We start from the raw sequence: 9,818 nt of genomic DNA, 5'->3' as shown, positions 1-9,818 counted from the left end.
GCGAATCTGAAAAGAAGGAGATATTCAAACCATTTCATGGCGAACATTAAAGAGTGGTTTATCAATGAGGCGGCATACATGCAAACATCATCTAGTTGGAGGATCCTCATTCTGGACAGCGTTGCGGCGATGGCTCCCCACCTGGCGCTGTTAAATACATTTATCGATCAATTGAATAATTTTCAATTGATTTTTTAAGAAAATGTAAACACCTCCTTTATTACTATCACACTATCGATCTTCCTTGACGGTGAATTTAGCCACATGGGTTAGTATTTTTGACAATGTTATTCGAGCAAAGGGATAGGGATCATGGTAATTCAATGGAAGGTGTGGTCGTAATAATACAATTTAATAAAATATTTTTTATTTGTTATTTTGCGTGCTAAAAAGCGAAACTTAAGCTGCATCGGAAAAAAATAAAAACAGCATATGGCTTAATGACCTAATTTCTAAACAATACAAAAAGCTTAATCAAAATACATGCCTAAATTGAAAAATTCTAGTACTTTTTCCACTGCAGTTCGCCCTAACGTAATCGCTCGGGAAGTGAGGCGACTAGTTGATCCTCGCAATGTAAACATTGTCCAATCGCAGCGCAGCAGCTCTAGTTTACTCAGGAGCATCGTGTTGGCTGGATCTATGTGCTTCGTACTGCTTGGAATGGATGCTACGTTCATTATCAAGTGTGTAGTCTTTTCAGCACTAACGTTACTTGTGACCGCAGGTAAGAATGTTTAGGGTAATACGAATTTCAAATAATCTGCATCTGCGTGTCTCACTAAACTTAACAACGGATATTCGCACATAAGCGTAACTTTTTGTAAACAAAAGAGTGCTTTGTTCACTCTATATATAAACGTAAGCCTTTCATCACTATCTGCCTTTTTAAATTCATAGACGTACCTCAAAGTCCCAGGTCATAGCAGGCGTCAACACTCTTAGTGGTAGTGAGCAGAGGCAGCCTATAAAACGTGGTATTAATGACGAAGACGGCACCATTCACCGAAACAACTATCACACATATTAGCATAGAGGCAGTTTTCATTTTGACGCATGCTAGGACCTTCCTATATAAGGATTTTTGGCGAAGCTACATTTTTTTTATTAACTGAATTACCCACTTTCTTACCACTAATCGATTGCAGGGACCCTCACATATTGAAAAAAAAAATGTTTCAATATGAGTGTTTGAAAAAAAACATGTCGGTCTATCTGTCAATTGAGTTTCAATTGAGCACTTGATTGAGCGTTGCGTTGCACCAATCACAATCAGGGGTCACATGTCAAGGGTAATCTTTTTCAAAACTGCCTCAATGCGATGGAAGTTGTGCATTTAACGGGGGATTGAAACTGTGGAAACTCCACATCAAAGCTTGTATAAGTTATTTACGTTGTGACGTCTTTCTACGATTTATTATGCATTCAGTAATGGTGAGGAAAGGAGATTGGTGAACGCCGGAATATCACTTATTGATTTACGTTTCTTATATAAGAAATATGTAAAAAACGATCAAGAATTCGAGGATAGCCTAGAAAAATTCTAGAAGAGATCTGCGGAAAGAAAAACAGCGTTTTTGGCAACGTGTGCCCCGGCATTGTATGGCAACACGTCCAATGTTATAAGGATAGAAGTCTCGATAAACATATGATTACGGCCTAAAAGCCAACTGTCAAAATCCACTTTGAATGGAAATTCCGGACAAACCGTTACGCGCCAATCAGAGACGTTTATAGTAACCAAAAGAAAAATATTTTTTCTTTCATAAACTGTTATGAACTGTGTTCGGCTAGTAACGGTTTGTCCGGAATTTCCATTCAAAGTGGATTTTGACAGTTGGCTTTTAGGCCGTAATCATATGTTTGTCGAGAAGTGTTCGATTGGATTCGTTTTTTGGCAGCTAAACCCGAATCCAATTGATCCAAAATGGAGTCTCCGCAGTTCTCTTTCTAGAGTTTTTTTTAGGATGGCCGAATCTTTTATACTGATCGACTCAGCTCGACAAATTTGAACAATTTCTGTGTGTATGTGTATGTCCATTAATATCATGCAGGGGCGGATCCAGAAAAAAATTGCGGAGGGGGTCTGAAATTTCGATTTTGAAAGGAACGATGTACAATTCGTAATATGTAAGAGACTGATTCAATTAAAATCAGTTTTGGAGGTTAAATTTGGATTGCAATGATTTTGAGTTTGAAACTAATTCAAAACTTCTTCATTAACTAAAAAATTTCGGGATGGGACCCCAGAAGAACAACGAAATTAATTTTTTTCAATCGTTCAGAATGAAAAAAATGGGTGGATAATATCACAAAATCTCTCGTTTAGGACAACGAGAGAATCCAGCAGATTAAATTAATATGAGGCCTTTCATTTCAGGAGACGCCCCGATTGTCTTCCCGGAGGATGATAACTCGCTGACCAGCCGGTTCGAGCTGGACACGGACGACATGGAATACGAGCGGGATAGCGATGGCGATTCGCACGTACCACAGCTCGCTATACCGCGGAACGAGTACCAGGACTATGTTCGGTTGCCGAGCAAAACGGGGGAATTTGAAGTCGTATCGCGGATGTGGGTTCACGACAGTCGCAAGGAAAGCAACAAATACGATGCAGCCGAGTATGTCAAGTTCCGGTTCTACGCTCGGTCAAATAACTACCAGTCGGTGGAGTTGAGTTTCGACGAGATTCAGTTTTTGCCAGATCATCACGGTTTCAAGATGGCTCTGCCGACGAAAATTCTCATTCATGGTTGGTTGGGTAGTGCTGAATCGGAGGTGATTGAACCGCTGGCGACGGAGTTTCTGGAGCAAGGAAATTTCAATGTGATTGCGGTCGATTGGGAAAAGGGTGCCAAAACCTTGCTGTATCCGGTGGCAAGGTATCGAGTACCGAAAGTCGCTGAATTAGTCGCTGCCGTGATAAATAAGTTGATGGAGTTCGGACAAGGCCCGGAACAGATCGGAATAATTGGGCATAGTTTGGGAGCGCACGTTGCTGGATTGGCGGGAAAACAAACCAATCGTAAAGTTGCTTTCATTATTGGACTTGACCCGGCATCGCCCTTGTTCCGCTTTAAAAAGCCTATGGAACGCCTCTCCGCGAATGATGCTGAGTATGTCGAAGTAATTCATACGAACGGCAAAGCACTAGGATTTTTCAAAAATATCGGAAAAGCGGACTTTTATCCAAATGGAGGGACATCGCAGCCAGGATGTGGTTGGAGTCTTACTTGTAGCCACGAAAGATCGGTTATCTACTTCAAGGAATCGTTGAGAGCGAAGAACTATTCCGCCAATCGATGCGCGGACGTGGACAATTTGCATGCTGAATGCTCGCTGGGTCAAGCAACGCTTGGGGGAGTCGAACTGAGGAGGCTAAATAAGAAACCTGGTGGAGTCTATTATGTGCTGACGGCGGATACGGCACCATTTTTGCGAAATAGTGGAAGTTAGGTTTTATGAGTTACTTGTGAAATTGCCAAAATATATCAGGACCATCATTGTAATGTCTCCGGTTTAACTGGTAAAGTTAGATAATTTGAAACAATGGCGTTTAGAAAGTAGTCACGAAAGACTAGAATACATGCTAGGATAGCCGTTCATATTGTTTTGGCGTTGTTTTTTCGAACTCGTTAGTTCCTTGTTCATTACTAACCACCATCGATAACTTATTTTATATACGATAGAAGGAAGTCATCAACGAACCAAAATTATATCCATCAATGTTTATGACAAAAAGATAAATAGAAAAATGTATTGAGATAGCGTGATACACAGTTAAAAAATAAAATACACTTACTTTTACGACACCGCTCACTACTCACTCTCCATGGGCGAATGACATAAGCGTACTCTTGATAATATTCAAACATTCCTCCAACTGTTGCTCATTGATGGTCAGTGGAGGCGCAAAACGGATTATGTCACCGTGGGTGGGCTTCGCTATCAGTCCATTGTCTTTCAATCGGAGACAGACGTCCCACGCGTCGACGCCGGAGCTGATTACGATAGCATTTAGTAGACCTTTTCCTCGTACGGTCGAAACGACGTCCTTTGGAAGGTCAGCAAGGGAGGCACGTAGTTTGTGGCCCATTCTTTCGGCATTTTCCGCCAGTTTCTCGTCGATCAGAACTTGAAGCGCGGCCATTGCCACTTTGCAACCGAGCGGGTTTCCCCCGTAGGTCGAACCATGCTCGCCAGGTTTAATGCACAGCATTACCTCATCATTGGCCAACACTGCCGAGACTGGATACATTCCACCGGAAAGTGCTTTTCCCAGAATCAAGATATCCGGTTTGACATCTTCGTGGTCTACTGCCAGTAAGCGGCCAGTTCTGGCTAATCCTGTTTGAACCTCATCGGCGATGAACAGCACGTTGTATTTGGTGCACAGTTCACGGACCTTCCTGAGATAACCATCATCTGGCACGACGACACCGGCCTCACCTTGAATCGGTTCTACCATGAAGGCACAAACGTTCGGATCCTGCAAGGCTTTCTCCAGTGCATCGGTATCGTTATATGGAACCAGTTCGAAACCCGGCATGAATGGTCCGAACCCGTCGTAGCTGCTAGGATCACTCGAGGAGGAAACGGCCGCCAGTGTGCGTCCCCAGAAATTTCCTTCGGCGAAAACGATCTTCGCTTGGTTGTTGCGCACTTTCTTCACCTTGTATGCCCACTTGCGTGCAAGTTTGCACGCAGTTTCACCCCCTTCGACACCGGTGTTCATGGGCAACACTTTGTCGTAGCCGAACAGGCCGGTGATGTACTCCTCGTACTCACCCAGGATGTTGGAGTAGAATGCTCTGAAAAGATATATAGTTTTTAGTGCTGTCAGTGACTTCACTTGTAATGGGATGAAATAGGCAATAAACTTTGTTGAAATTATACTTGTCGCTCTGATGTATCTTGGATCTGACAGAATTAGACTTTGATAGCTTTTATATCAATCAACGTGACGGTATTTACTTGCGAATATTTTAGGGGTCTTTAGACCAGCGCACAAGCACTGCAATTTACAGATCATCCACACAATGATTGCAAATGGAAAAGTTCCAGATCAAAGCCCGAAGAGATGCACCTTGAAGAGCGACTTTTTGTGCCTCCCCTTATTGTCAAACAGGGAGACAGGCGAATCACACTAAAACTCAGATAAAGATTGATTGATTCAGATTTGATCGGATGATTTGGTTTTAACATATTTTTAGTTGTCTTCATTGCTTCTATGCATGTGGGACCAAGTTGCACGATGCTTCGATGCAGGATAGTATTGCAAGCGGACGATACGGGTTATGATCGGAGGCCGGTTTCCTGGTTTTAAAATGACAATAAACTTTACTTGTATCCACTCCCACGGGACGAATGATCTAATTGACACATTTCACTGCTGCGTGTTGAAACCATCTTTCTTGGCGGTGAAGCTGCGTTTTTCACTGCATTGCACTGGGGATCAATCAGTACACCTTTTCTAGTGTTATCGAAGATAAATTCAAGATAGAGGGATAATAGGTTTCCCATGTACCATTAAAATACAACCACTTGATGAATTCGGTGTACCGTCACAGTGACAGATCAACAATAAGCAGATCTGAAACAGCTAAAAGGATGCAGAGTCCAAAAAGATGCAGGTGTTGGTGTTGTGAAAATAACAAACTATTTTTTTACAGATTGATCCGACTGGAACTGTAGAGCTTGGTTATCGGAAGGGCTCTCTGTCAGAATCACCGTTGGAGTTTGTAGATTTATAAGTGCCACAACGTTCACTTAATCACCGAGGGGTTTTCGAGATCATGGGCGTAGGTGTGCATGGATGATCGCAAAGGTCTCGAGTGTTTGCATGTTAATGCATTTCATCAAGTGAGCGTTTGTATGTCACATGTGTTAGAGTGTACTTAACTTCGCATGTATTAATGTTATTTAATAACAGTGTAGCTATTCGCACATTCGCGTGACTTCTTGAATGATTGCGCTGACCGTGAATTTGATGCTCTCATATCTCCCTCATATCAAAAAAGTTCCAGATCATGTCATGTCGGCCTGAAACTTGTAGCCTAGTGTATATAGCGATTTTTTTGAGAATAGTTGTACTGAAATGAACCTATGCTGCTAGGACCTACGACCATGACGGATTCATGATCGCTTGAGAACGCGCGTTTGTATAATCCTACTTGAGATCGCGTTTATTACTTAGTAGGTGTCAAAAAAGTTCACCTATGCACAGTGGCGATGTTATGCTTGCGAGATCACATTCTTGTTTGTGACCAATATTGTATTATCACGCAGAGCTTGAGCATTTGTATGCTAACAGGTTTGATCGCGTGGGTATGTGTGTACCGCGTGTATAAATTCGTTTTTATAGTCGTGTAACCGATTGCATATTTACGTTGCGCGATCCGCAATTTTGAGTGTATAGGTCAGTTCTAGAAGGTTTCTAGTTCTAGTTCCTCCATATCACTAGAGGATTCAGTCATGCCGCCCTGAGGATTTTATTATATATGACTTTTTAAGACATGTATTTAAAATACTCCGCCATTAATCTGGTTTGTGATTGAAGCTGGACAAGCCATTCCAAATTTTAAATTATCAATGAATTCATAACTTCATATGGAAGGGGTAAATGAACCAAAAGATCCCGAAATTGATTCAAGATCTCCCATTTAATTTAGGATTTAGTTACCGAATGCGATGTATAAATAATAAATACGTTTCCAGTAATGTGAGTCCTACATTAAGAAAGATTTTTTGAGAGAACAGCATTGGAAATAGAGTCGGACTAGCAGGCTAGCATTGGAATCAGACGATACGAGTTGTGATCTGAGACTTCTCGGTTTTACAATCCCGAGCAAATTCTCATGGATTCAGACACCATACAACCCCTTGGAAGGACCATGAATATGGTCCGTGCCAAGTTCCACAACCATCAAATGTGCTCAATATTCCATAAATACACCAAAATATGGTTTTTATATGGGATTTACTGAACCATGGCGATGGCGTTTACATGGATTGACCCCGCTTAAAACAGTATCAAACCACCATGCAGTGAAATTATACCATGACCATGGGGGTATTATGGGCTTTTCGTTTGCTCGGGATGGCAATTACTTTCACGTGTCTCACAAGACAATATTCTACTCAAGAAACCCGTCGAATCACATAAACAAGCGTCTTGTCGCAAGGTCAGTCAGAGTTTTTGCCCTTTACGCACAACCAATTTTCTCCTTAGGGAGGAATATTGCTTCAGACGGAAGTGTAAACGAAATTTCCATCATTGTCAATGGCGAATTGATAGAGTCGTTGCATGTGGGAGTATCACGAATGACTATCTGCGTAGGGACATAATCTGTGCCCTTTCCTGGTTAAATCCACTAATTTAATTACAGATGTTACAATTTCGTATTGTTCTAGCTGTGTTCCAAAAACTACTTACTGATGTTTCTCTTCACAACGACCGTAAACGAAATGATTCTGATAACTACACTGTTTAGCACTGCCCATAGTTATGTTCAGACTACGCTTTGTACCTACGAACATCAAATTCCGATGTGTCTATTGTGTACACAAAATGCACGGAGATGTTAGGTTGCTTGATATATCGTCAGTATAAATAACTGAAAGAAATTCATATTTGTTTTGCTGATAATGCATGATATGCACGTAGCCAGTAGATCACAAGGAAGCTAACCCGATGTCTAAAATCTTTGGTGTGTGAAGAAAATTAAGGCTAGATATGATGTCTACGGTTTGCAGCGAAGTTCCCAATTTTCGTTAATAATTCGAAATACACTGCTTATACAAAGTTTTTAGTATAACTTTGATAATATTTGCACGAACAATTCATCGCAGATTATTGATTTCCAAGATCAATTACCAATATCGGTGAGTATTAGCATAAAATACAAAAAAATATTCAGTTGAGCTTCCGGTTGACCAAATCTGAATTGTCGGGCCTTTCGCTTACTTCCTGTCTTTAGATACTCTACTGTTACCTCGTCCAATTTACTGTCTCAAAATGCCAGCTTGCAGTAAGCTGCTTCTTGTTTCCAACATTTTTGAGTCTTCTTCGGGTTCCGTTCTGGTTCGTTTCTTTCACGAAAATTTCGTAGTTCACGGTCAAGGTTGCAAGAAAAATATCGCTATAAAAGCTACAGGTTTAGGGAGCCTGCCAAACTAGAAATTTCTAAGTGATAAAATCTTTTGACAGTTTCAGAAATTTGAGAATGTTTGTGCCAGTTTTCTCTTCCGTATGCTGTATAAAATTCCTCCCATATGTCTGTCTCGGTAGTGGTTTCGTCGCCACGAACTTCGTCAGCATTGTCGGATGCAGCTTCCAGGATTGCACTTTGTCCGACCTGGTTTCTTCGTCGTCGCGGTTTGGATCAACCTTATTACAAGTTGACAGCCGGTTCGTTTTTTAGATTGTTTTATGGTCGTAGGCGATACTGCAAGCTTAAAGGGTGTAACGACCAAAAGTAGATTAACTTCATCTTAGTAGAGGACTCTAGTGTGTCCATGAGGAAGAAGAAGAGACATGACGTATCCAAACGAGCATGAAATTTGACATTTCTATTGTGTATATGTCAAATTTCATGCTTGTTTGGATACGTCATATGTCTTCTTCTTTCTCATGGCCACACTCTAACTAGAGTTCTCTACATCTTAGCGCTTTTTTGTCGTTGTGCTTTGAAAAAAACCTACACACTCCTCATATTAAATTTGTATTTGTGTAGTATCAAGCCTACTATTTGATTTTGACATTCGGTCATCAGTTGTGAAAATGGCATTGAAGCAAGAGGAGCAACAGCAAAGTCTTGCTCGCGTTTCGCGATAATCCGAAGTAGTGGCACGCCGAATTGACGAAATTGTTATACAGGGTGTTTGGTTCATGGTTAAGAATCTCTCGGGGGGTGATAGACTGCCATATTTGGAGAAAAAAATTGTTCTACACATACCATCAAATCTCAACCGTTACATATTTATTGGACTTTTAGTGTAAAAAGCTTATTTGTCTTAAAATACCTCTAACTTGAAAAGTATATTTTGTATTTTAAATGTTTTAGTTTCATTGAGAAATGTGAGAAAATTTCGCATTGAGTGATGCCCTCACATGTTTCAGCCAATGAGTTTAAGTAGCCTTTTAAAAGTAATTTATTGAAAATTAAACAATTTTAAACGATTTTTCGTTCATTTCTTGAAAATCCTAATAGTTAAGCTCATCATTTTAATAATTCAGATTGTTAGTCTTGATGAGCTGCTTAATTCGTTCTTTGACATGATACGTTTACCTTTTCTTATTTTCATGATTTTGGGTTACTCAACTTGGATATTTTTATCTCATTTTCACTAGTACCAGCTGTAATTGAAAAATTATGGCACTTATTGTACTTTTTTTTTCTTTTTATTCGAAAGCCAGGAAAATTTTACAGTGAAAAATGTATTAATACCTTTAAGTTAAGTGAATTTAGTATATTTTTAAAAGTAAATTAGTTTAAAGTTAGTGCTATTATTAGCATTTTCGTTAATTTTCTTAAAATAGTAAATAATAAACATCACTATTATTATCATGGAAATAATGCATCTCAGCAAGTTCTACAGTTCTTTTTTTGACTCCATTCAATTATCTCTTTTGGTTTCGACGCAAAATCGTTTTTAACACATCGTTTCATATGCAAAAATAGCGATTTCGAACCCACTACATTTGTGGCGAGCTCATGCTGTGTTAACTATCAAATAGCAGCAAAATGAAAAGAGATATAGACAAAGTGTGTAATAAAAAGTTATAGAGAACATTAAGGGGCATCAAATGAACA

At 40.1% G+C, this 9,818-nt stretch overlaps 2 protein-coding genes across 5 annotated transcripts in view; one reads left to right on the top strand and one right to left on the bottom strand.

Annotated features, from left to right (window-relative positions):
• The first annotated feature begins 264 nt into the window (after window positions 1–264).
• Window positions 265–3,810, top strand: LOC131687027 (phospholipase A1-like). The gene is made up of 3 exons (XM_058971061.1): window positions 265–268; window positions 524–727; window positions 2,381–3,810. Exons 1-3 carry the CDS (start codon window positions 265–267, stop codon window positions 3,457–3,459), a joined length of 1,287 nt encoding a protein of 428 aa, XP_058827044.1. The 3' UTR covers window positions 3,460–3,810.
• LOC131691805 (ornithine aminotransferase, mitochondrial) overlaps window positions 3,732–9,818 on the bottom strand; it is a 36,556-nt gene continuing 30,469 nt past the window's right edge. For all 4 annotated transcript variants that reach the window (XM_058978463.1, XM_058978464.1, XM_058978465.1 and 1 more), the window contains one exon: window positions 3,732–4,814. In XM_058978463.1, the coding sequence (XP_058834446.1) occupies window positions 3,827–4,814 (988 nt within the window). In that variant the 3' untranslated portion in view covers window positions 3,732–3,826. The remainder of the gene's footprint in view (window positions 4,815–9,818) is intronic.

This window comes from Topomyia yanbarensis, chromosome 3 (genome assembly GCF_030247195.1).
Source record: "Topomyia yanbarensis strain Yona2022 chromosome 3, ASM3024719v1, whole genome shotgun sequence".
NCBI classification, from domain to species: Eukaryota; Metazoa; Arthropoda; class Insecta; order Diptera; family Culicidae; genus Topomyia; species Topomyia yanbarensis.
This window is presented reverse-complemented; position numbering and strand designations above follow the sequence as displayed.